General features: G+C 36.8%; 1 protein-coding gene across 2 annotated transcripts; it reads left to right on the plus strand.

Annotated features, from left to right (window-relative positions):
- Positions 1 to 1801: 1801 nt before the first annotated feature.
- Positions 1802 to 26202, plus strand: LOC104910988 (polypeptide N-acetylgalactosaminyltransferase 18). 2 transcript variants are annotated; one of them, XM_010710955.3, is made up of 2 exons: positions 1802 to 1930; positions 25825 to 26073. In XM_010710955.3, exons 1-2 carry the CDS (start codon positions 1901 to 1903, stop codon positions 26056 to 26058), a joined length of 264 nt encoding a protein of 87 aa, XP_010709257.1. In that variant the 5' UTR covers positions 1802 to 1900; the 3' UTR covers positions 26059 to 26073. The 2 variants fall into 2 exon arrangements, with proteins under 2 accessions (XP_010709257.1, XP_031409290.1); XM_031553430.1 differs by lacking the exon at positions 1802 to 1930 and adding an exon at positions 12332 to 12505 and having other exon boundaries at positions 25825 to 26202.
- Positions 26203 to 26340: the final 138 nt, after the last annotated feature.

A 26340-nucleotide genomic window follows, 5' to 3' on the forward strand; every position in this document is an offset into this window, starting at 1 on the left:
ATATACCCTCAGAGTTAGTAAAAAATAATGTCAGTGGAGCCAAAACCTAATGTATTTAGCATAAGGCTGGTTCCTTTATTCTAGCATTGTGTTTGAAATAATTTTGCAAATACCGAGTTTCAGTAGCCTATCTCTGTTTACTGTGAGGCTGTAAGTTTAAAAGGAAGCAGGTAGCAATAATGACTAATTATTTATGGATATTTTTTTCTCTTTCCCTCACACTGGGTTGGTGATCTGGTTATATTTTGCCATATAATTAGAATTAAGCCTTGGTAATCTAAAACTGCATTGCGGAAGATCATTTTGGGTTTCCACACAGCCATTAGATTTTGGAAAGGGATGGTTCCTAAGAGTCCTGTGACTTTGTACACCTTCCATTAGATCAGGTTGTCAGTAGCCCCATCCAAGCTGGCCTTGGGCACTTGCAGGGATGGGAAATAACTTTAGGTGAGGCCTCACAAGGAGCAGGGGCAGAGAATCATCCCTCTGGATATCTGCTGGTTACATTTGTTTTTGTGCAGCCCAGGATACAGGCTTTCTGTGCTGCAAGTGCACACGCTGCCAACTCATGTCCAATTTTTCATCCACCAACACCTGCAAGACCTTCTCTTCAGAGCTGCTATACATCCATTCATCTTTCAGTCTGATGTTTGCAGCTTCCCAACCGAGGTGCAGGATCTTGCACTTGGCCTTGTTGAAATTCTTGGGGTTCACAGGCTGTGGTTGACTGGTCAGCAGTTCCCACGGTCTCTCTACTTTTATGAAAAATGGGTGTGATATTTCCCTTTTTCCAGTTGCTTTTTGATCCCAAAAGCCTATTTTGTCTTTAATATTAACATTTATCTTGTCTGTTACTGAAGTTAGTATGTTCAGAGTTAAGATTTGGAATTCTTTAGAAGATGAGTTTACATTGTTGAATGTATTCACTGCTTAACTTAAGTCTCTGGCTTGTCCACGGCTGTTACATACCACTACACTTCTAGATTTACTTTCTAAGCATATCAAGTTGTTTTTCTCAAAGGAGATCTTGTACAGTGCTGGCAGCACTGCTCGTTTAGTCTGACTCCATCAGACAATTCTTTTGTGTTCTCTGAACCTCTCTTATATCAGTGTACATCTTTTTATGTGCCTGTGGATTTACAACCCACATCTTTGGCATCACAGGCTACCGGTACCTTTTAGCTATCTCTGCTCATTAATTTGGCACTTATCTTACAGAAAATTCTGTCTCAGCACTGTCGACATAATATATAGGGATTAGTAGTTTGCAGTGCTTTCATAGCTGGATTGCTGTAGGTGGGTTAGCCCTGAGTAAAGCGAAGAAGCCCTAGTGCATACCAATTGGCCAGTAGTCTCGAATTGTAAGCAGAAGGGGATATTTGAATTATTTCAGAAATCAGAAGACTCTCCTGAGATATTCTAAAAAGCAGTTTTATTAGTGTGTTTAAAACCATAGCTATACACCACAGTTACCTGCACACTGGTTTAAAAAAAGAAATAAAAAGCCATTGTATACGGGGTGTACCTTAAGAAGAACACTTAATATTTATGTATTTATATAGAGACTTTATACAAAGAATTTTTCTCCATATAAATAATTGCTCTCTGAAGGCTTTTTGATGCTCCCTGAAATCTTTTGAAACATTATTGAAATTAGTAGTGTTAGACAATCTACAAGGAAATACTTAGTACAGGTGCTTTTTCTTTAAATAGTTTCACTTCAACAACTATGTTTACTTTTGTGTATTACAAATACATACAATTTTATTTCAAAGAAAATAATGTGATCATAACATTTTTTTCTCATGTCTTGATCTCTTTTTGTTTATTTTAGCTGCAGAATTCCTTGAAAAATGATTTGTGCCTTGATCAAGGACCAGACACAGAGAATATCCCAATCATGTATATCTGCCATGGAATGACACCACAGGTTAGTTTGTTTAATGATGTCATATGTTGCTGTTGCTTTTTGTAGAGTGTGTAAGAAGAACCATCTCGTACCTGTCATGGTCTTCCTGCAACAGTGCCTCCTTATTCCCTTCAGTGTCTCTTTTACAGAACTCTAGAATATTAATTCTGCTCTAACTTGAGAATCTATTAGCACTTTGACAAAGAAGTTTGTTTATTCATTTTGAAAGAATTTAAGAAATAGGAGAGTCAGCACTGACCTGTATTTGTTGGTAAACAAACCATTCACTTCTTTAACTGTATGTTGTATGAATGAAACAATGCATTTTAAAGTACTTTATGTGCATCCATGAGCACATTCATAGTTTATTTATGCATTATCTGAAGCAATTTTTTCTCCTGATATATTTACTGTCTCATTTTCATAAATCTGAAAGTCAGCCAACTTCTTCACACTATAGAGCTGTGTCAAAAACCAGATCCCATTCCTGTCAAATCTCTTCTTTAGAAGTTCCTTTGTTCCTTCTCTGTTGTCCTTTTATTCTTCCTGGTAAGCTGGAGAAGTCCCAGATGACTGGAGACTTGCCAACGTGACTTATAGACAGGATCTATAAGAAAGGTTGTAAGGAGGATCTGGTGAAATACAAGTCTGTCAGCCTGACCTTAGTGCCAGGGAAAGTTATGGAACAGATCATCTTGAGTGCAATTCCCAGTACATGCCGTCAAACAGGTGATCAGGCCCAACTGGCACGTGTTCATAAAAGGCAGGTCTTGCCTGACCAACCTGATCTTCTGAGGCCAACTAGCCCACCTGGTGGATGAGGGAAAGGCTGTTGACATAGTCTACCTACCCTTCAGCGAAGCCGGTCTCCCATAGCATTCTCCTGGGAATGTTGGCAGCCCATGGCTTGGACAGGTACACTCTTTGCTGGGTAAAGAACTAGTTAGAGCACCAGGCCCAGAGAGTGATGGCTGAGTGGTGTTAAATCCAGCTGGTGACTGGTTCCAACTGGTTCCCCAGGGATTGGTATTGGGGCACATCCTGCTTAATATCTTGATTGCTTATCTGTATGAGGGGGATTGTGTGCATCATCAGTATGTTTGCAGACAACATCAAGCTGGGGGGAAATATCAATCTGTCTGAAGGCAGGAAGGACCTACAGAGTGATCTGGTCAGGCTGGAACAATGAACTGATTTTAATATGCTCTGAATTCTGTTGTCTTGCACAACAGTTGTTCTTAACTTAGAAAATGGAAGGTTAAAGATACGATATCTCCCCAAGCAGCCAAGTGTCTGGGCACAGGTGGAAGTTTTTCTAGGCAAATTGGACAAAAATAACATTTTGTATGCTCTAAAACATGCTTGTCAAAGATGGAAATACAAGTTATATGACTCTGGAAAGTAACAAGTAAAAAGTGACACAAAGAAAACACTTGAGAGAGCAATAGAAGACTCAGAGAAGTGCCTTCGGTTGGAATCTTTTTTTTTTTTTGCTCCAACTGCCTTTTATATTCACTTTCTCAAAAGGACCCTTATTGTACTTCGCTTAACTAACAATTCCAAGGGTAAAACCACATTATTTATGTGATTTGACTATACAGTAAATAAATCATCCTAACATTTCAGATATAAACATAGGACAAAAAATAATCTTTTTCCCTGTACCTGGATATCCTGGTGAGCTGAAGACATGAATTAGATGAAATGCAGATGAATTCTGTCCTTTCTTGCCAAGTTACACTTGCTGTAATTGTGTTTTGTAATGACCTCCTTTACTAAGGACCTTTAATATTGATCTCCAGTGGCATCATGCTTGAGTGAATTATGAATTATGAGGACTGAAATATCTGAAAATCCAATCCATCAGACTCATTCACTGCATGGGCTGTGCCTTATTTGTCACATAGTAATGAAGTAAACATTGTTTGCCTTCAGCATACTTTTAAGGTGGTCCTTAAGGTAAGCTAAGGAGTAGTGTAACTTTACCCAGAAGCCAGAGCCATTATTCTTCTTCATCTTCTTGGCAAATCATCTGTAATAACAACATACTATGGGCATATTTGTGAAATCCAATTGGAAAATTTAGTTACAGCTAAGAGGCAAACAAAGAGTCACTTCAGTTAGACTTAGTATTCATTAGATCAAGAACTAGCTTTGAAAGTCAGTTGAAGATCTGTGTAAGTGAGATGGTGGCTAATAATTGACAGAGAAGGGGGCAAAGGAAACTATTTTGGGTTTTTTCTTTTTCAAAATTGCAAAATTAATAATCTTCTTGCTACTATTGTGTATTTAACTACTATATAACAAATGAAAATAATCCATGTAAAAGCAACCCACGTTGCAAGCAAGATCAATGCAATCAGTGAGAACTTTGTAAGAGGAATACAGTCTCTCTACATGAAGAACTATGCTTTTAATAGGGATAGCTCTAAAAAAACTATTTCACATGCTTCTAAGAGATTTCCATTGCACGTATAGAGTCTCTTGTTTTAAGCAGAGCTGTAGCTATTTGCATTTTCACTAGCATATTGGAAATATTTAAAGAAATATTTTGCTTGATCTTAGTGAACCAGCTAGTGAGTGCAAAAGATACTGGTAAGATGCTAACTTTATTCTAATAGTGGCAAAATGCTTTATGAAGGGGATTATTTTGCCCACCTAGCAGTTTTTATAGAATACATCAGTTAAAAATGCTGAGTATCATGAGTCAGGGCTTTGGTGAAACCATTATTAGCTCTGGTGCAAAACTTTGCTGTTGCAGCTCTATCACTTGCTGTTTAAGAGCTAGAATGTGCTGCTAGCATGCAGAACTTTGCACAGCTGTACCTAGATGTACTTTAACATATCTGCCTGCCAAGATCTATTTCCACCTTTGCTGTTTAAGGTGCTGTAAGCAGTAACTTCCTTTTCTTCCCACTGCCTTTTTTCAAATGTTTACGTACTCTTACTTGTGTGGGAAAAAGGTTAGATGAGGTATTTGACATCAAGTAATAGATACAGAATGTGTGGCTGTTTGTCTTTAGCATGTCTCGTACAAGAAAGAAGTCACTGAAGCCATCAGTGAAGAAGAAAAGAATCGGTGCACCTAATGTTGAAGTCCATAGTCCATCTTTTGCAGACAGTACTGAGTATATAGTTGTATAATCAATGAATGTACAGTTGTTGTAATTATGAAATATACAAGAGAGTTTGACTAAGCAGTAATTATACCCAAAGAGAATAGATAGAATGCTTACCCATATCCTGGGCTCACTATGAAACTCCAGAGGAGGGATGTTCAGAAGAGATCCTTCCCCACTGGTAGTCAGCTCTTAAATGTGTCTAGGAGAGGTGCAGCCAGGCTCCACCCCTTCTGGCAGCACAGGTGAATTGCCTTCACCTGTGCTCCTGTGGCTGACTCATTGCTCACCTCAGGTGATCAATCAGAGGTTTAGACCGTGATTCAGCAGTTCCCGTACAATAGTAATACAGTGAAAGGCAATAGTTAAAATAGGTTCCCACTGCACTCTTGCATGAGAACAGCTCAGAGGCAAAGCATAGTGACCTGCAGTTGTACTTGGCCAAAGAAGGTACAGTGGAGATATCTGGGGAGATGTGAGGATGAAGCTCCCCTTTCATATGATGATATAAGAAAGCAGGAGAAGACTGGGAGGTGGACTGACTATACGAAAAAGGTGAGAGGAGAGAAATGTAAAGGAAAAAGTTGGAAGACAGAGCAAAAGTTTTGGCAGAACAGTGCAAAACATAAAATACATGTGAGGTGTTAGGATTTTTTTTCTTTTCAAGTGGTTCATGCATCAAAGTATTAAGGTACTCTTTTAATTCTTGAACTGGAAGGAGCAAAGCCACTGCTCAGTAATATGTTTAGACCTTAGAAATGTCCATTTCTAGCAGTGCCCCAGTTTTGCACGGAAAAGATGATTGCTTGTAGTTGCAGAAAGTACGTGCCCCAGGCTTCAGTGAATTGTCTTCCTAATTCTGGGATCTGCCTGAACCTGAATGTATGGTGTTGTCTAAGATCACTGTTTAGTCAGGCCTGTAATCTTAAAGGCAGACTGATGACAGTGTGTCACATGCATTAAATCTACTCCTGAGTGTTTGGAAGCTTCTTTGCTGTAAATGAAACACCACATTATTACAGACTTTATAACTGTTGTATAATAAACAAATACCATCAGTCAATGAAGTGGTATTTTAGGTGCAGATTTACCTTGAAAAGTGCTTGTGATTGAAGGGAAAATGGGCAGTTCCATGTCTTCCCTTGTTCAGTTGCTTCTGGCTCGTATCTTTCCCAGCTGGTAAGCAGTTAAATCAGGAAGCTCATCCAGGGATGTGAAAGTCAATATAAAACAGATTCTGAAGAATTTAAGGTAAGGGCCAGTGTCAGAAGACTAGATTTGGAGATTTACTAGAAAAGAAATGCAGGTGAGAAGAGACATCAGTTCATATCCTTTCATATTCCTGCAAGAGATTGCAGAACTGACACTCAGAAACCAATGACTACAGCCCTACCAGTGTGAATTATTGCTTCTTCGCTGAAGGGCGTGACAATAAGCAGAGCTGCACCAGATGACACTGTATGAGGCTCTGACCTGAAAGCTTGATGTTGTATTCTAAGTGCAGCATGTGAAGTACTGGAAGCTGCAGTTACAAGAATTCTCTTGAACTTCTTTGTATAATTTATGAGTGCTTCTTTTTAAATGTTATTCAGGTATGTTTTCATAAAAAAATATTTTTTCTTCAGTGTACTTTTCTAGTGTGGTGAGTGTTCGTAGACAGATACTTGTTAATTTGTTTATTAAAATACATAGGACTAAAAATGACTATCTGTGAAACAATGAACAGTTATCAGTTCAATTTGCAAATCCCAGAAAAAATCAATTCATCAAATAATTACCAAAATAATTTAAGTTTCTTGGCAAATATGTTGGGGTCAGTTTATTTTCAGAGAATACTTCAGGGATCTTCAGAGTAAAACTAATGTGGTCTTAAGGTTACTGAGATGCTACAAACAAAAGCAAACATCTCAAAATTAAGTTTTCATGGAACCTTAATTGTAATAATTCACTTCCAGTGTGAAAAATTTTCCTGACATTCCTGTGTGAAATGAAATTCACATTGTGCTAAGAATGCTGTGAGAATAAGCACGTGCTTTGTCAGAATGAGCATTAAGAGAATTTGGACACAGAAACATTAACCTTGCCCGCTTAGGGCAGTGGATTTCCATGTATCTGAAGTACTCTGACCAAGATTATATACCGTGTTGTAATGGGAAGTTAATTGATAAAATGTGATTATATCCTTCAGTACAATTCAGACTTCCCCTGATGCCTCTCCGTTTACTTTAAAAAATATATATCACAAAAGTCCTGAGTACTGCCCCTGATTTTCTCTGGTAGTTCAGTTCTGCTGCCAACAGTGCACCACAATACACTGCTGTCGTAAATAGTTTTAGATAAAGGAATTTCTGAAGTTTAAGACCAGCACATAGCTGTGATGACTCAGATCCCTAGCTGTGTTATAGATGAATACATGTTCATTTTCTCCTACAGCTGGAAATTTGTTTCAAAACATAATAATTATTTTAGATCCCAAATATATTCTTAGAAACTAGAAGGATCAAGTTTTTGAGTGAGTGTGTAAAGCATGTAAGTGCTGCATATCAAGGCTCTGTGTAAGGAAGTCGTTGAGCAGAAGGCCCTGCATCTAGCAGCTTCCAATACTGGCGCATTTTGGTGATTGTCAGGGAATAATGCCGAACAGAACAGAGTCTGCTGAACTGAATCAATGTCTGACCCTTCAAACTTGAAAAATAACTGCCCTGAAGATGAAATGTCTACAATAAACACTTTGAGGGAGGCTTTACTAAGAAATAAAAAAGCAGCACAGCAGCTGTTTTAACAGCTGTCGGTCACTCACAAATGGGATTGCTACTTATGTTTGTCTTCAAGGTAAATGTTAGGCATATTCAATATGTCAGTCTCACATTTGTTCTTTAGAACACCCTTTCTTTTTAAGGATCCGCTAACATGATGGTTTGAATTTAGCAATTATGTGGTTTGTGATAATACTTTTATGTGTGTGGAACTGAACAGTGCAAAGCTTCCAATTATGTCTTCGCCCTAATATTCTGTGATGAAAAGTCACACTGTGTGGCAGAGAGAATAGCTCTTTCCTCTCTTCATACAGGCAAAGTGAGCACCTCAGTGTTTATACTAAGTAGCTGCATCAAGAGAGTAGCAGCTTAGCTGGTCTGCCTGGCTCTGAGGAGGGCATGCAGCAGGCTACAGCGTGCTCATACTGTGCTGGGCACTATGTTAAGCCCTGTATGCTTTGTAATATGGCCAGTTGATGTTCTTACAGCTGCGCATCCTTTTTCCTTGCACTCTCATATGTTCCTGTGTAGAATTTTGTGCTTCTCTTAATGAACTGCCTGATTCTGAAACAGTGCAATGTTAGGCTCACTATTTTCCTTTCATTTGTTCACTAAGTCTTGAGGAAAGAACTGGGCACTAACTTCGTGCACAGGTGATGTGCTTTCTGGGAACAGGGGTATTTGCACAGTAAACATTCCTAGAATAGAATAGCTAAGATTTAATCTGGGTTTTTTCAGTTCAGTAAAATTATGAGTAATAGAAGATAAAATGACTCATGGAGTCCGTGAAACTGCCAGCAAGGATGATTATAAGTATTTATGAATTCAAATTTTTATTTTAAATATATTCTGTAGAGGGCCTAATTGCTATGGCAATTAATGTCTTATATAAGGTATTCCTGCAGAGTAGTTTATTGAGGCTATTTAAATTTCTCATAATTTCTTTCAGTTCATAAATCCTGATTTTGATCAGAATAAAGTTAATAGAAACTGTGACCTTGATTGCAATGGAAGCAGAATTTGGTGCTAGTCCTCTGCAGTTATTCTGATGTATGCCTGAGGAGTTAAGTCCAGCAAACACTTTTTCAAATCTGTTGCCTCTTTAGACTATGTGGCAGATACACAGCTATCAGCTACCTAGCTATGTGGGTATTCTATAGAATTTAGAATGTATAGGATTTCCTGTTTTAGTCATGTATTTCTAAGTTTGATTATGGAAAAATCCTCAATATTCAATTCAGCACAGAGAGAGAATCTGTTAATGAGATTTCTAATTTTGGAGTGAAATTTATACTGAACTATTGCCACTGGTAAAGTATTTCTGTACTTTCTGTATTTTGATTCAAGAGGCTTACTGTTGATATATGACCAGTTACCCAGACTTCTGTGTCATTTATGTCATTCAAATGTGGTGTCTACTTCCATGTAGTGGAGGTTCTCTTAAAATTGAAGAGAGATCTTTGTATGTGGGTAAAGACCAGTGGTGTTGCACTATTGGCTTGTGAACTACGTGCATGGCTCTGATAGCTATGTCAATTGTCTGAGTGGATAGATTGTATTTTTTAGCTGACCATAGATAGTTATAATAGTGGGACTAGAGACTAAACTGTGTATTCATTTTATTAATTTATCAGACATAATGAATGAATGGCATTTGCCATACACAGAGTATTATTACTTAAATTGCTTAAATTCAGAAGAATGAGCACAAGGGGTCCTCCTGTAGGTTTCAGACATAGGCCAGGTCAGGTCATTTTCTGTGCTCAACTTCGGTGATTGAAAACCAAAATAAAGAAATAACAGCTGTAGAACTGGGTCAAAGGAAATATCTTCTGCATCCCTCACTTTGGAAATAAATGAATGCATAATTCTGTTTTTTTTTTCCTTTTTATATTAAATTATGTAGTGTAAAATATTGTGCTTGTCTATAAGAATTCAGATAACTTATCAGTTGGAATTGAAAGTCCAACTATAGTGAAATGAAATATTTGAAAAATATTCCCTTTTTCTAAGAGTTGCATTGATTTTCTTAATTTGGGGTCTACAGCATTTCTATAACCTATAAGAAATGCTTTTCTTTTGAAGAAAAAAAGATTTCATAGAGTGGACTAGAAATAGAAGGTATACAGACTGCCTAAGATGCTTTTGAAATCTATATTCTTGCCTAGTGTATAGGATTCTCTGTTGCATGTGATTGTGTATAAAGAAGAAAGAAGAAAGAAAATACTACACTAGCTCTGTGAAGCAGTCACCTGTCTGAAGTAGTAATCTTAACATTCATGTTTCCAGACCTGAGGTATAGTTAAAAAGCAAGGATTCAAAAAGTAGTTCAATTCTTTTGAGTTAAACGAATACTTAGGAAGAGAAAGAAGAATCAAGAAATCAAATTCCTTGAAAACCTACAACCAAAAAGGTTTTAAGGCAACAGAGGTCTTTTAAAATTAAAATTAGCTAAGTGATAAGCATTTTTTGATTGAGAAATAACTGCTTTTTTTGCACAGGTGAAAGCAACAGAAGAGTCAAAGGTAACTTGGCAAAGTGCCACAGATGATTTGAAAAAATCAAATAGAACTCAGAGCTACAACATATCACAGGAATAACAGCAGTTGCCCAGAAAATGTTGTATCTGTTCAGTCCTCCACTCTTCAAAAGAAGGGAAATGACAATGCGAAAAAAAGAAAAAGGATTCTTCTAATCCAGCTGTACTAATTAATGTTTTACAGCAGAGTACTGATGCAATTTTATATATGTTACAAGGTGTGCTGAAAAGATACAGACGCATAAGCTGCTCTTTAATGGGAGGAAACTCTGCAGACGCTGATCAGAAGTAATGTCAGAAAACATGAACAAAATGTTCTGTTTGAAAGCTTATACATAGAGAAGGAAGATTTCTGCAGAAGCAATAGAAATTTCAGCTGGCAAAAATTCTGATGTAATTTACCTAGACTTGATAAACTTAGCTTTCATCACATTACTGCAGAAAAGAATAATTCATCATGTCAGCACAAGACAGTACTAAGCAACCTCGTAAGCGCCCAGGGGAACATGAAGAATACTAGTGTATGAAAAGTACAGGTTGTATAAATTAACACTTCTGTTACTCCATACAGTTTACAAATCTGGTGGTTCTTTTCAGCTTTTTGGATTATTTTTTTTTTAAGAAATATTGGTTCTATTGATATTATTGTACCATTTGAAGATTACTCATGGAATTTGTAAAATACTTTATGCAGCATTTTCACTTAGTGTTTGCATATTACCATGAACTTGCATATTTTCTGCATTGTTTTAATTTTTATGTCAAGCCCTGAGGTTATCTTCTTTATCTTAAATTCCATTGCCTTTCTTTATGATTTAATCCTAGTTTAGCGTTGTTGATATAAGAGAATATACATTACTACATACAGCTACTGCCTCTATAGTTTGACTGGAAACAATTTATTCAGCATTTTTTATAAAGGTGAGGCTGATGCAGGAGGAGAGGTTGAGTGCAGTGTTGAAAGAGTTGTCTTTCAGGCTACTTAAGGTCTTCTTTTGGCATCTTTGCATTTTATTGAAATTCATCATTGAACTAAATCATTGAAAAGCTGTAATTGTGATTGCTTGTGCTTGTGGTGGTTGCACTAAGAACTTTCCTCTCTAGTTTACTTTTTCAATACTATTTGATCAGAATGTCTGTAGTAAGGAAAAACTGCACTGAAAATGTCGTTGAAACAAACTATTGTGAGTAGATGTAGTGCCCAAGTATTTAAAATTATCAGAACTTTTCATGTACTGTTTTAATTTAGAAAAGGTTAGAGTTGTTGATATACAATAATTCAAAACTATTCTTATTTGGGAAGTAAAAATGTACCTACATTTTCTGGCAATTTTTTTTTGTTGTGCTGTAGAATGCAAATTATTCATGGATACTTTTGGCCAAGAGGATTTTAAGAAGTTAAAATGTCAAGATACTTGAAAACATGAAGTTGAAATACTGCTGAGCTCCTAGATGATAAATCTGGCACTAGATTTTGGATACAGATCCCGTGCTTTTCATGCTGAGCACTGAACCACTTAAAGCTCACTGTGCCTTTCATACTTGGCTTGGTTCTGGTGGGTGGACTTACAGTAGTTTATACCCGGTGAGCTGATATCAAAGTGTATGGAGCTGATAGCTCCAGAAAATGCTGGCTGTTTTGTTTTCAAAGCTGCTGTTGACTTCTGCAGTAGTTGGCTGATATGTTGATCTAAGAGTCTGAAGTTGGCCCAGTCAGAAATCTCACTCTGGCTCCTTGCAAATGAGCATTGTACGGAGCAGTGAGAGGTATTTCCCCTACTGAAAGTAATGAGGGATTGCCACAGAGGGATCAGATACCTTTAGGAAGGAATACAACTTGGAGCTCAGCACCAGAGAAACAGTGTTCTTTGGCTTGAGACCATCAGTCGTGATCTACCAAGGCTGCAGACACCTTGAGATCCCTTCAATGGATGTGTGCAGGCCTGCTGTGCTTTGCAGCGTGGAAAGGAACAGGTTCTCACTATCTTCTACCTCCCCCAGCATGCGGTCTGCTTTCCTCCACTTACAGGTGTGTCCCTGACAGAGCAGCTCCTTTGAGATTTCATTTGTACTAAAATGTTGACAGCAGAGTAGCTGGAGGACAGCTGGAAGCCGTGTTTCCTGTCCGCACATGGAGGTGATGGCTGTATCTGGCCTCGGACATGATGTGATCTGTGAGGAGGTATAATCATGCTTTTTTTTTTCTCTCTCTGTCTTTTAACACAAATGTATTAAGTGGCTCTTCGTAGGCAATTCCTCTGCAGTCTGTTGATATTTCTTATGCTGCTTTAGTACCGAGTTGAAGTATTTGCTATTCACTTTTTCTCTGAAAGATGGAATAGATTTTAAAATTCCTGAGGTTCAGTTGATTTTCATCTCAAAAATACGTAGGACAAACAAAAAAAAAAATGAGGGGGAAGCTTTTCTTTGCTAAGGTGCAAATGTTTTTAATTAATGCATTTGGAAAAATAAGACAGTTTTGTTGGGTACCTGCACAGTCTCATAAGCTAGCACTAATTGAGTATTTTATATTTTTTAAGTGCATTAGTTTGGAGTAGGTCAGAGTTGTAGATCTGTATATTATGTAGCAATTATTAGAGTTACCCATATTTTAAAGATGTCTTTTTTAATTGGAAATTGTTTTTTCAATCTGCAGTTTTTAAAACCAGTTGTTGCAGAAAACCACTATAGTTATTGTTACAAATGTATTGCACTTGGAGATTGATGTAGTAATTGTTGGATGGCTGTCGATTTAAACATTCTTTTGATTCATGTTGTAATACATCATTTTTTACTTCAAAGTTCTGAAGGTCTGAAGTGTTTTGTTTCTCAAATTCTTTCACTGGATGTGATTAACTGCTATAGAGGGTAACTAATACAGTAGACAAAAGCGTTCCACTTTATAATTTCTTTAGTTTTATTCATAATTTTATTATGTCGTTTTATTAATTGAAGTCGTCCACTGGCTCATTTAGAATTCATGAGCCAAATTCAGTCCTCATGAAAGCATATTTAACTCCCGCTGTAATTACATGAGCCATATTACTTTCACAGCATTCATCCAAATTCTGATTAGCTATTTAATTTCAGCTAGTTTCTCTCCTGTATTGTGCACCATTTGCAAAGGAGGCTGTTTTGCAGAAATGTTTATGGGACAATTGTTTCTAGTGTTTTTCTGTGAAAAAGACACTTTTTTTTTTCTTTTGTTCATTATCTATATTTGTCCAGTCTGGAAGTGGAAAGAACATTGAGAAATTATTTCTTCACGTAAAATCTCAATTGAATATGTACAAATAACTGGAAAAAAAAAAAATCAGCATCAATTTTGTAAGCAAAGAGCTGAGTCTGACAAATAGTTTATTTGGAATCAGCAGTTATACTGCACTTAGCAAGAGCTGACTTCAGTCTAAAGGTGGTTACATTTACAGAGTAGAAGGACTTTTCTAAGGAAATATGAAACTTTAATAAGCTAAGACTTTATTTTAGCATTGTTTCAAGAATTAATGGTTACTAATTACAGCCAGTTAGATCCAGATTAGGAATAAGATACCTAGTCATATAAAAGCAAATGATTAGCTATGGCAAGCATTGACAAGTAGTGGTTGGAGTCATCAAAATAGAGAGCATTTTGGAGACTGTAATTTAATAAATTAAAAGTTACTGAACTTAGAGATAAGTAGGTGGAAGGATATAGCTTGTAGCATAAAATGGACAACCAGTAGTCCTTTTTTTGTTATCAACTCTATTAACATATCAACTAAGTGGTGATTAGAGTTAGGACCTTTTTTGAATTTTGATTCCATCTCTGAATTTTGAATTCAGAAATAACAGTAATTTTCACTCAGGAAATCAATGGCCTTTTCCTTCCTTTTTTATTTTTTATAAGTTGATTAAACAAAGTATACAGGAATACCTCTGTTATGCCAAGCTTATCTGCTCAAATGGCTGTTCATACCATGAAAAAGCTGATGAATGCATTTAAATCTTTCAGATGCTATTGCAGTATTAGCTTTTTTTTTTCCTGGGTTTGATTGTGAACTGCTCTTTTCACTGCTCTTTTTATGCTAAAGATGCAGTGATTTGTTCAGCATGAATATTCTATTCAGCATATATATTTAGTGCTTCCAATCTCTGAAATTAGCCTTAAAATTTTGAGATTTCCGTGACTCACTTGCTGATGGCATCAATTTTGGAAGGAGAAAATAGCACTGCAGCTTATCAACTCACAGGGTTTGTTAAAATAACGTGAAGTCAAAATCTAGAGAAAACTGAGATTGAATATTATTGGGATTTATTTAAACATCAGATTTATGCTTTTGCTTGTCACTATGAACTCGGTCTTTTTAAGAATGTATGAAACAATCAGATCACTTTTTTTCCTAGACTGCCTTTTTTAATACAATATCACGTATTACAGGTGTAGTTGTGTTTGCATAATGATGCACGGTGAGAATTGGGAACTTCTTGAGCACTCAAGGCAAATTTAAGTATCAACTATCAAGTGAAGTAATCTTCTTAAGTACCTCATTTCCCACTTTCAGTGGGAAATTATTCATACTGAATAATTATAGCTTAACCATTTGCTGCAGAATGCCCATTTCTAGTTTCCAAATATATTTTTAATAACCTTTACAGCTTCATTTCAAATAAAGATAAATCTGCCCACCTCAGTCTCCATTTGTAACTGCAGATAACATTTGAAGAAACACTGTAATCTGAGAAATTGGGAAGTCAATGACTGTGTTTGGCCAAAGCTGAAGGAAAGTTCTTATCAGGAAAAACAATCCATGGTCTCAGGTAACCATGATATTTCTAATACCTGTTTTTTAGCTAATTAAAGTGAGCAAATTATAGATTAAGCAAACAAGTTCACTTTCACCAAAGTGAATAACCCATAGAAGTGTTTCATCTTTGGTACAAAGCAGTAGCAACTACATAGTTCAGTAGTTTATACAGTAATTGTGATGAAGCTTCCAAGCTAGTAGTGGAGGATAAACTGAATACTTTAGGTTCAGTGGACAATGAGTAAAAGCTGTAATTGCTAATCTGGCTGCCCAAGGAGTTTTGTCCATGCCAAAGTTGAAGGCTACCTGACTAACACCCATGAAACATGAATCAGGTTTTAAATGCAGCTTTACAGAGTGAGAGAGATATTTTACAAGCAGGAAATAGTGTGGTAACCCATGCTTTGTACAGAATGTAAGGTCAGTAGTAATTTTATTAAGTAAGAACTTATTTAATATACATATTTTTAGATGCTGGAATCTGAACAAGTATGAGTTCATTAACATTAAGTTGTTGAGGGAAGAAAATGCCTAATGTAAATAAAGACTAGAACTCTTGTGAATAATAAACATTTTGTATTACAAGTGAAAGTGAAAGGAAATAATGTACGAAATACCAGTTGATTAAAAAGATTCCTGTGCACAGACAAACTCTGTATTTATAAGCTCTGTATTTATAAAAAGATGCTTAGGGGAAAGATGTCAGAATTTGACCTGTTACCCAAAGATAGAACAACTGAGTGAAAAACCTATATTAATGCATATTAAAAGGCTGTTTAGGAGCAGTTCTGCATGCATAAAGATTTAATCATACAAAATGGCAGAGCTTACTCTTTGGCTTTGTAAAATAAAAGCTAGAAAGCTGGATCAGATATGAGAATGTGCTTTTCATTTCTTTTTGATGCAAAAACAGATAGGTCCACATGGACTCAAATTGTTTTTCTGCCCTGACTTCAAAGCATTTTTCTTCCCTTCACTGACTACAAGCACAAAATTACACTAAATCTCTAGATTCAGACCGTTAACAGTTCAGATTGTATTCAATGCTGTATTAGGGTCAGCTACATTACTCTGATTCTGTATCTCAAATGAGGATGTAGATTCTCACCTCAGCTTTCCAATCATCTCCCAAGTTCTTTCAATGTTACAGGAATAAAGTTTTATTGTACCTGCTTTTAGGGCTGGTGCAATTTAGTTCCCAAGGAAAGAGCTTTGTTGGCTTGAAGCAGAATCTGAGATTTCATCTGGAGTTTCCAATGAGATGTTAGTGTAATTTGTAACTCTCCAAGTTTCTTCTTTACTGTGAGTCTGACAAATACAAATCATGGACTGAGCTGTACTGGCATTTTGCTAACAAATTGCTCCCCTGTGGTCTTACTTTTGAGGATGACAATGGTGGTGAGTTTTGCTTTGTTTTTTTGAAAGGAGCAAGTAGAAGGAAGAAAACAATAAATTCAAAATGAGAAAGAATTTGTAGTTCTGTCTTCCAGATGCATACCAGGGAGGTATCTGGACAAGCAGTTTGTTAACTGAAAATATGACATTTTATTCCAACCTGGTTTTGTTCTTAGGGAAAAGTTAAACATAATTAAGATGGCTTGGAGTTAAACTTAGATCTGCAAATGCTCTTTCATGTTTTTGCCATACATAATTCACGAGTTCCTTATAAAGTTACTCGGATCAACATAGCATGTGGAATACAGAGAAACCTACACAGTGAAATATATTTTCCTGTTTAGTTATCTCACTGTAAGCAGAGATGCAGGGTAGCAGAAATCTTTGTGTTGTGGAGAAATCCAATACCTTCCAAAATGTGTGAGGTCAGCACCTGTTTACCAGAGAATGGGTAGGGTTTCCAAAACCCACCACAAGAAACTGCAGACCCCCCAATCTGCAGTCACTTCTTACATTGGGTACCCAAGACATAGTTGTTGGTCCCAGGGTTTATGCTAGCTTTCTACTAGTTGCAGAAAGAAGACAGTGTGAGTACCAAATTTTCTCTTTGGTAAGCTTCAGCACAGCTTGCGTGGGCCTTGGAGGTGGGAGTCTGGGAATTAGGAGGGTTGCTCCCCTCCTTCTTGTGGGTTGGAAAGAGTACATGGTGCAGGACTGCAGTGCTGTATCTCCTGAGTACCTTTTCTTCTTGTCATGGTCAAGGCCCAAAGTCCCCTGGGAAGGAGGGAAGGTTCTGGTGCTAGAGTGCCCATGCAGTGACATGTATTTGAGCTCTGGGGAGAATCAGCTGTGCAAAATAGTACAAATCACTCAACAGTGTATGGTATAAAAGACAGTTGTAATCATCCTAGTGTTTTTATTCATACGCAAACTAGGAAGCTGCTAAAAGAAGTAATTGTTGTTGTTTCAGAACAATCAAAAAGATGTTGTACAAAATTAATTTACTAAAAAGAGTCCTGAAAGAACTGTCTTATTGTGTATAATCAGTGACTTTTAATTGCGAGGGACTTTCATGCCTAGTTTTCATATTAAGTCCAAACAGCAAGACAGAGGGATTTTTCTTCATCTCTCTCCTGCAGATACCTTTGTAGGATAATCTGCTTCCGATAATAAAATAAAGGCTCCCAAGACAGGCAGAAAATGCAGCAGAAAATATAAGACCTAATCTGCCTTTTGTGATGGAGGCAGCTTATCCTCATAGCCCAGTGATACTTTAGCAGCCTGAAGTTTAGCATAGTTCTTGTAGCTATTCACTGGAGGTTTCTCTGTTGTACTTGAAGGTCGTTGAAACAACTTGGTTTTTGTAGTTGTTGTTTTTTTTTTTTGCTGACTCATCCACCTGATGAGGGTTTACTTAGAAATACTGAGCCTCTTCTACTTGTCCTGTGTACCTGCAAGGCGTGATTCTGTATGTGGGTCTTTACAGTGACTGAAGGCCCCAGAAAACAATCCTTAATGAATGAAAGCAGTGGGAGAGACATTGTACTATTTGTGTACAACCAAGCAGTGTGCTTTTGCATATCAGAGTATTTACTGTTTCATTTCTTGCCAAGGTTTACAGCTTGATTTAAGCAAAGAGCACAATAAGAACTGGCAGTCGTAGGAGAACTGAGGCTCACTAGGCAAAGCACAGTAAGGCTTCCTGCAGCTAGGACAGTTGCATGGGCATTAAAGTCCTGCTTGATATGAAAACAGTTTTCTATCTTTTCAACAGCTTTATTTGTTTGCTTGTTTCTAGTTAGGTTTATTTTTTTTTAATGACTATTAAGCTCTTGTGAAAAGAAATCTTTATGTATAGGTGATCCTGATGTCCACCTTCCTTCTGTCACCTTCCGTTTTTCCTTTAAAAAAGAAAAAAAAATAATGAACACTGCAAATACATTAAAAGATGACAATGTAACAGGTTATACTTTTCATTCCTCTTACCTTGCGGAGAAGAGGAGAAGAGGGAAGAAGCAATGTCTGGGACATGATTGCAGTATTTTGGTCTGACACATTTCGATTTTCCTTGCAGAACTTTGTGAACTTTGCAATTTATTCATGAACACAGGCAAGATCAATGCTAGTTTTTGCAGAAGGTCAAGATTTACAGACTTTTCATTTAAGTTCTAGATGCTGACTTCTTTCTTCTTGGTTATCATTCACTGTCACCACTCTGCAAACAATAGAGACACTACTTCGAGGTACTTGGTGGGCAGGAAAAGTGCTATTTTTCAGATGTATTTCACTTAGGCTGCATGTATATATCTCCATTTAACCTTGAAATGCTTAAAAATGTTTCAGGAAGGAAATTTTACTTTCAGGATACAGTTGGGTTGAATAAAATTTCATGAATTTCTGTGCGTCTCTACATAGACACTAACAATTAAGACTGAAAAGTATCAGTTGAAATGCTAGACTTCGCTGCCTGAAATACATTTTCTACAGCTAAGAATGTTTTCATTTTCTGTAGTCTAGTTTATAAAAGGATTTGCTTTGATTTTGATGTTGTCTACTTAAAACATCAGAAATTCTTTTTTCAGTTTCTTTTTTGTTTAACTTGGTTTAAAAGCAGAAATATTTCCACGTGCTTCAGGATGAGTACACAAGGTAACTTTCCTTTGTTCCGAAGGAACTGAAAGCTGCAGTGTCCAAATAGTTGCTCTCACTCCTGTCCACCCAATAGCCACGCAAAAGGCCCTCATCTGTTAAAGGAATTAATCACAAACTTACAGTGAAATGTAAACGACATCTTGACCTTTTATAAAAAGAGAAAAACTCAACTGTCAAGGATAGACAGGTGCATTGGGGGACAGTGAATTTGTCTGCAGATGAGTATATGTGGATGGAAAAGAAAACAGGCTAAGAAATATGATTATGTAGGAGTCTGCAAAGAAAGCTTTGAAAAGTAAATAGAGAATTTTTAGGAGACTGAAAGGGAAAATTCAGATAGGACAAAATCATGGGATAGTTTTTCTGTTTTTGTTTTTTCTTTCCTGGTAGAAGTTGTTGAGATGTTCTGCAGAAATAAGAGCGAAACAAGGAGAAGCTTTAAGGAGTAAATCAAGCAAAATTTTCCTATATAACGGTCTCATTAATTCAGTAGTTACCAGCATTAGGAAAACTATGGAAGTCAGTATTGAAAGTATATATAAAAACATTAAATGGCAGTTCTATTCAATTTAAAAAGTTGATCTTAAGAAAGAAGGATTTTGGATGTTGTTTTAAATAAAATCAAAGTAGAATACCAGAGTAGGCAACAGCAACATTAGGTATTCCACTGCTCTATAGGTTCATGAATTTAAATTAAAAAGACAAAGTCTGGCTCTGAGTTCCTGTCTGTTTTCTATTAAAATAATATGTTAACATTTTTTCTGGCTTTAAGCATCACACTATATCATTTAGAGTTCATAAGCACCTTTACTGTAATCAAATATTGTTGCTTGGAGTTCGGAAGTTAATTAGTGTACACACATGAAGAAGAGTGAGTACAGTACGTCAAGTAACAGTATGCTGGTGGGCTAACTCAGTAGATGCAAATCTAAAGGTTGAAGTGAAGTAGTGAGTGGTTTCCTTCATATATGCTTTACAGTCTCAGTCTTGATTAGTATTGTTGCTACCTTTGGTATACAGCTATTTGTCAGCTCACCAGTAAGATAAGTTTCAGAGTGAACTGAACCTTGACTTGAATAAAATACGGTTGTAATTGTTTCAAATTTGCATAATGAGGCTGTAATCATGGAAAGCATACCTCAGAAAAATAACATGAATCTTCTAAAGGCTGGTCTGTGGCCAACAGTTGAACATTTCTGAATTGTTTTGGTAATTCTCAGCCTCTGCTCTTATGTTTGTACTCCTTCAACGGTAGGATTTTTGGCATAGCACAAAACACAATGATGCTATTGACTGTGGTTATGGGACAGCACAGCCTCTCTCCAGTCACATCATGTGAAGTGTGTGTGGAACTGCAAAGGATAACTCTTTGGGTGTCTGTGACACAGAACAGGTCTTACAAATTAGCGTATAAGTACACCAGGGCATTTATACACAACTGTTTGAGTAAAAAATGTGAAGATCACTGTGCATTTAAGATGGAGAATTAAATAAACAGAACAAGATGTTTGTTATATGCCCTCAGTAACAAGGGTATAAGTATCTAAGGGTACGTTCCAAAGCATAATTTTGCACAACAGTTTCATGTTTCTAATACCACACCAGCTGTGTCTAAAAATTCTGCTCCATGTGAAATTACTAGCTTGTAGAAATAGCAGCTGCTGCTGGATGCTATTCTTCCTTGACTTGCTGATTTTTATAGTAGGGTTTCTGCAAGAAGGCTCTTCCCACATGAGTAATAAATAGAAAAACACTTGATTTTGATCCTAGTGATATATTTGTGTTATTCATAATGAACTTGAATTCTGTGGAGAGTTTTCATATTGGGGAAGCAAGGTTCTGTCATTGAGATGCATTTATGTTACAAGTACTGCTGGGGAAAAAAAAGTCAGGAACAATGTAAATATTTGAGCATCAATACTCACTATGTACTAGATAACATAACTAAGTCTGGATTTACTGGAATCACCAGACTGCTCTTTAGCTCAAGTTATACTCCAGTATGTATCTGCTGTGAGACTTTTGATCTGTTATGTTAATATATTACTCCTAACAGTGAAAGACTTAATGGATTAAATTGGAAAAAAGTTACAGCTGAAAGATGGAATAAAGAATCGGGCTCCTTATCTCTCATAGTTATTGTGCCAAAAGCAGGGTAACAAATACTGCTGTTAGTGAGCGTTACGTTTGCTCATTATAAATGTACAGTCATGTACAGTTCTCCAGAGCGATTTCATCTGGGAACATTGCCATAAGGATTACAAATGGCTTTCAGCCTGAAAATTGGTGTGTATTGCTTTAACATTCCATTGGGAGTTGGCAATTTATCCTTCAGATAATTGTCTTGTGGTAAGTTGAACATCTTACTGTAACTTCTTGCTAAATTTCTTGCTACATGATAAACCGACTTCTATGAATAATTTACTGGAACTGGCAACCCAGATCAGCTCTGAGGTCTTTATCAACTCTGGGTGCTCTTCAAAATTTAATAATAAACTGGGAGCCAAAAATCTCATTGCACTTAAAGTCATTGGAATTTCACTGTTAATTGCAACGGGAATAACAATTTGACCTGTTAGGGCAAAATGCTCATGAACAGAAAATCCACACCACATCACTGTGAAGATGATTGTGTCCTAATAAGGAAAGTTCATTTACTTACTCTTGTACCTGAGCTATTGTTTGTTGATTTGTGTGTGTGTGTGTGTGTGTGTGCCAATTTTGTATTGTTTGAAGTATTTTTACTGTGCAAAAAACTTGACTGAGTTAACTTGTGCCTTCATTGCTCTGATGGCAGATTTAGGATGTGTTCTGTATTGCAGCACTGCAGCAAAGTATATATGATGTAAGTATCCCACCAAAGTTCTAAATCATTCTAGCTCTACAGGAAATTTGCAATGGAAATCCAGGTGGTAATTTTCTAGAAAAGACAACAGCAGTTTCCAGTTTGCCAGCTTGCTGGCTGATCTGTACCACTCAGGCATGTCTCCAGTTTTGGCCACTGGCTGCTGAAGCAGAGCCCTGTTGCCTTGTGACAGAACTGCAGAGCTACCTGGGGATTTCTCAAGCGCGCTTTATGTGGTTCTGCCATGTAAATAGAAGTAGCCAAATCTAGTCAGACAAGCTCTAATATCAGCAAAGAGGTATGTACCAGCTAGATATATGGGCTAGATTCAGTGGGCATTATGTCAGCTCTAACCTTTGTAAATCATAAATTGTTTTTTCTAACGTTGAGCATTCTTACATAGATCTGCTTTTTGCTCTGCCCACTTTATGTCTCAGCACGTGCACGTGCTGTGCACTTGTGTTTCCTGGTGAGTGTAGCTTAGCACAGGGTGAATTTTTTTGGCAGTTGGGTGGCTGGCTGTACAAGTGAAATGTTAAGATTACATTTGAAAGCAGAGTTTGTCAAGGAGGAGATGAAGTGGAACAGAAGAGTTAAATGAACTTTTGCTCTGAATACAATAACTAAGAAGCAGGGGAGACTGCAACTCCAGGCATGAATTCTTCTATTCCTCTTCCATGCTGATTTGCTACATGAGTTTGCATCAAAAGGGATGGAATTCTTAAGGATGTGCTTGGTCCAGTGGTAAATAAAGGGCAGAGCTTCTTCTCCTTTATTCTGGAGCTGGTCTGAGTAGCAGAAGTGTACACAAATTTTTGTTTTCACTGTAGTATTGTAACGTGAATTTTCTAATATTCAAGCGAATCTTTTTAGAGATTTAGAATATGAAATAGAAGAATACAGTTTACAGCAAATCAGTTCACCTGAAATGGAGGTGGGAAAAATAGGATTCTGAATTTTCCTTAATAATTCATAGCTATTTTGAAGATGTCTTGAGAGTCCTAGGCTGTGCAGCTGTTAACTAGCTGCTAACTACCTTTCATTTGTGTTTTCATATTTCAGCTGTCTTTTTTGACAGAAAATGTTTAGAACAGATAACAAACATACTGTGACTAAACTTTTCCCTTGGCCTTATGAAGAACCTGGGAAACATTTCATTAGTCCTATTAATGTTGTACCAATCACAGTTTGCTTGTCTTATTTATTTTGTCTTAATACGGATACTGAGAGAGTGTAGCAGGTGGTATAAAAACAGAAAGTGAATCAGTGACCCTAGAATAGTGACCTTCTAGGAAAATAAAGGCGGCTAAGGAACAACTGTCCTTTAGCTGGAAGATACAGTTTTCAAGACATGAGGAAAATTGCACGAAAAGCTTTTTCAGAAAAAACAAAAAACAACAACAAAAAAAAAACCACAATAACAACAACAAAAACCACCTATACCAACTCTTACTGTCTGGAGGAAAAATAGTTATATTCAGTTATGAAGTTGTACTTAAAAAAAAAAAAATAGCACAAGAAAGTGAAACAGAAGGATTTTGGCAGAGGTATATGTCAAGCTTTGAAGGCAACTGATGTACTTTTCTTCAGCACGAGTTATGTAGGCTTCTTCTAATTTAATCCCTTATTTGCTGCAAACCTTTACATTAATAACACCAAATCTTTGTTATGAACAAAATCTTTTGCACTACTTTAATGTGCTGTCAGCCTAGGCTTCCTGAGGATGTTTCTAGAAGGCAGCTGGACCTGTTGAATGGGGAGGGAACACAGGAAGGAAGCAGCAGCCTCCCGAGCCATCCTGTCAGTGTGTAAACTACACTCTTCCAACTTGAAAGCACCTGGGGGGACTGTGGTCAAAGCTGTGCAAGCATGTAAGACTGAGGCTGTGTTTTGGCTCTGACACTTGTCTAATCACAAATCCTGTGAGTTTATGACTGATGGTAACAGTGAATCCTTGCAGTTTCACTTTTCTTGACCTACCTGACTTCCTGAAAATGGTGCTCCCTTCCCATTACCCACAAGATATAGCAGTGCATCAGTACTACTACGGGGGAAAAAAACAAATAGCAAAGTGCTGTGGGTTGTAGCTGATCAATGCAATGTAAGGAGGAAGTTTATTTTATTACAGAATAAGAGAATTTGTTTTTTTGTGTTATTGTTTTTTTTTTGTGTTGTTGTTCTTGTTTTATTTATTTATTTATTTTATTATTATCTGCTCTGATACCAATATCAAAACAAGGTTGTTTCTGTGGAGGAAACTCAGCTCTGGAGGGAGTATGTGTGTGTGCTGCTGGTACATGATTGTATTTGGCTGAGGCTTTCATTTCCTGAGTAAAAGTGCAAAGACCCTTTGACTGTGTCCATCTGCAGACAGCCAGTATTTTAACTTCAGTGGAAATAAGCACATTTTTAGCTACTGAGTTTCCAGTGCCTTGAACAAAGACTATTGAGACATTTGCTGTTTTAGCAGAACAAAACTCAAAGTCTGAGTCAAAATTTCAAAGTCACTCTAATTAGTACTGAAGTGATAGTTCAAAAATTACTTTTCTGCATTATCTCAACATTTCTATCCTGTTGGATTAGTTGATGATGATGCTGCAGTATATTAGGAGCAGAATTGCTGGTAAGGTGTTTTGCCTGTGTCCTCTGCAGCGTTTGAAACAAAAGGGCTTTGTTATCCATTTTAAACTTAACTCTGGCTGGTGTAATTAATAATATTTGTTAAAAGCTTGAGTAAGTGCTGCTATGGACATTCATCTTTATAATAACTTATTTAAATTACAAATACAAACTCCTTTTTATAGGGCTACATAGAAAATAATAAAATGCAAGCATGTTTTTTATATGTAATACTTTTACCTGCAGGTCAGTTTAAAAGATGATTAAAAGAAATTCACACATGTATACCTAACATGTACATTGTGAGATGGTACCTCAGGGACTCTCCTATTCTGGGGATGGGGTAAAGGAGCTGGGGGTTGTTCATAGTTTTCAGAAAAGCTGTCTGGTGAGCTGCACAAACCGATATTTTACCATTCATTAGCAGCTGAAGCACAATTTCGACAAGATGTGTGCTTATAATGTGATACAGATATTGGATAAGCATAGTAATGACAATTCTGTGCATAATGGGTTCTATTCTGGAAGATGTGATATTATTGGATAAGATACTATAATATACAGTAATACTATAATATACAGTAATTATATTTATAGTAATATAATAATATCCATAGTATTTGATAAGCAAAGTAATATCCTGAAATAGCTCAGTTAGAAGGAATAACCATCTCAGTCAGCCCCAGTTTGAGTTTATTTTACATGCTGATTATAAACTGAAAGATGCCTGTCCCATAGTATTTGAAAATTTTACACTTCTTTTTCTAAACTGGTCGCCACTGATAAGTGAAGTGATGTTAGTGGGTAGATTGAGCTCTCTGAAAGGTAAGTGGCAACCTGCTTATTATTTCTACTAAACATGATTACATTCAATTGTCCTATTTCTGTAAAGTTTTGCTAACGAACAGATTTAGGTAGTTCACCCAGCCAGGGCCATCATTTTGCTTCTGCCCTGCAGGATCTGCTCAGACTGAAACAGACTGAATAGGAGACTAAATTCAGTAATTAACTATTACCAACAATGTTTGTTGGTTAACTGTTAATTTTAAAATGTTATGTTGCTTCCTGTATGAATGGAAACAATTTAAAAGCAACCATAGGGTCAACCTGCTGGTATTCAGCACATTTATATTTGCCACGTGTTTTTTGGTGAGAGTGCTGCTTCTTTTTAGAGGCCACAAATCATGTTTGTGTTTCCTCTTGCAGAATGTTTATTACACAAGCAATCAGCAGCTCCATGTGGGTGTTCTGAGTCCCACTATTGACGATGATGACAACAGATGCCTGGTGGATGTGAACAGCAGGCCCAGGCTCATTGAATGCAATTACGCCAAAGCCAAGAGAATGAAGCTTTACTGGCAGTTTACTCAGGTAATTCTTATTCAGCAAACATTACAGAAGGTTCAGAAAACTGTGTTTCTGTTTGTGAAATGTGACTAATCAGTTTACCAGCAAACCAGAAGCATCCTTGTTTGGTTGGGTTTTTTTGCACAGTGTGGGCAAGCTACATTTACGTTTAATTTCTATGTTAACTCTCTCAATAGCATACAAAACTTTTATTATATTCCTAGAGATGTCAGTGGAATACTTACTAATAAACTTCTAAGATGGTTACTGTTATAGAATGATCCCAATCTAAAAACAAGTGATTTTGTAAAGTCAAATACAAGCAAACCTATTTTAAGAAGGGGAAAGGTAAAGCTTTCAAATGGCTTTTTTTTT

This window comes from Meleagris gallopavo, chromosome 5 (assembly GCF_000146605.3).
Source record: "Meleagris gallopavo isolate NT-WF06-2002-E0010 breed Aviagen turkey brand Nicholas breeding stock chromosome 5, Turkey_5.1, whole genome shotgun sequence".
Lineage (NCBI taxonomy): Eukaryota > Metazoa > Chordata > Aves > Galliformes > Phasianidae > Meleagris > Meleagris gallopavo.

Excerpts from the sequence above, each read along its gene's own strand:
- LOC104910988 (XM_031553430.1), top strand. The coding sequence starts at position 12,455 with ATGGAGGTGATGGCTGTATCTGGCCTCGGACATGATGTGATCTGTGAG. Across the intron at positions 12,506-25,824 it reads ATGATGTGATCTGTGAGGAG|AATGTTTATTACACAAGCAA; the intron begins GTATAATCATGC and ends TTCCTCTTGCAG.